Here is a 1,029-nt window from a genome sequence, read left to right as displayed (position 1 = left end):
AGAACCATAGTCCTATTCTTTGTGGCCTGGGACACTCCTTTGCACCTCTATCTTGGCGATTTATTTAGCATAGTTCACCATAAAATTTCTCTTGCAGGATATAGTATTTTAAAATCGACACTTTGAATCAATAACACCCAAGTAAATACCCAAATGTTAGGTCCAGAAAAAAGGGATCTTGAGAGGTAATTTGCAGACTAAATCGCTAAGGAGGAGGTGATACGGAGTGCTCAATGCCATGATACGAATCGCCAATTAGGAAATTAGTGATAACCATAACCATAGCCATGCTGATAGCCTCCAACGACAGAGTGTTTCCGCTGATAGGAGTGTCCGTGATAAGGGTGTGCCACGGCCGCCTTGTACCCGTAGGCTACCCCATGTCCGTGGTGGCCGTGGCCGTGCCCTGCCTCGTACACCTGCACCTGGCCGTACCCGTGGCCGTGGCCGTACCCGTGGCCATGGCCATACCCATGTCCGTGGAGGATGGAGTGGCCCCCGTGGTGGATGCCGTGGCCAATACCGATAGCATACCCCCCATGTCCGTACCCATATCCCCCATGTCCGTACCCATACCCCCCGTGTCCGTACCCATATCCGCCGTGTCCGTGTCCGTGGCCACCGTGGATAACCGTGTGGCTAACTACGTGTCCGTGCCCGTGTCCGTGCCCATGTCCGTGTCCAAATCCGTGTCCAAATCCTTGATGTCCGTGGCCGTGAAGAATTCCGTGTCCGTGATGGCCGCCATGAATAATTCCGTGCCCGTGCCCGTGCCCGTGATGTCCGTGGCCACCATGATGCACGACTACGGTCTCCACGTGCCCATGTCCGTGCCCGTGTCCGTGGTGCCCGTGTCCACCCCCAGCATAGGCGACGGAGACCAAAGCAGCCAGTAATAACACCTGGAAAAAATGGGGAAATGAGAGAGAGAGAGAGAGAGAGAGAGAGAGAGAGAGTGAGAGAATAAAGCAAGATGGATACACAGGCTGATTGCTTTCTTTTTTTAGAGGCAAAGAGACTGATGAAAAG

General features: G+C 53.2%; 1 protein-coding gene across 1 annotated transcript; it reads right to left on the bottom strand.

Moving 5' to 3' along the window:
* Positions 1–263: 263 nt before the first annotated feature.
* On the bottom strand, positions 264–796 carry LOC145416104 (uncharacterized). The gene is made up of 2 exons (XM_080285196.1): positions 763–796; positions 264–700 (listed from the first exon to the last, which is right to left on the bottom strand). Exons 1-2 carry the CDS (start codon positions 794–796, stop codon positions 264–266), a joined length of 471 nt encoding a protein of 156 aa, XP_080141322.1.
* Positions 797–1,029: the final 233 nt, after the last annotated feature.

Source organism: Coenobita brevimanus, chromosome 104 (assembly GCF_032717465.1).
Source record: "Coenobita brevimanus isolate Jiangsu-jjx chromosome 104, ASM3271746v2, whole genome shotgun sequence".
In the NCBI taxonomy this organism is placed as follows: domain Eukaryota; kingdom Metazoa; phylum Arthropoda; class Malacostraca; order Decapoda; family Coenobitidae; genus Coenobita; species Coenobita brevimanus.
This window is presented reverse-complemented; position numbering and strand designations above follow the sequence as displayed.

Bases quoted from the DNA above. Each gene is read 5' to 3' on its own strand.
- LOC145416104 (XM_080285196.1), bottom strand. From the start codon at position 796: ATGGTGGCCACGGACATCACGGGCACGGGCACGG. The intron at 701-762 runs GCACGGAATTAT...ACGGACATCAAG, and splicing joins CATCACGGGCACGGGCACGG to GATTTGGACACGGATTTGGA.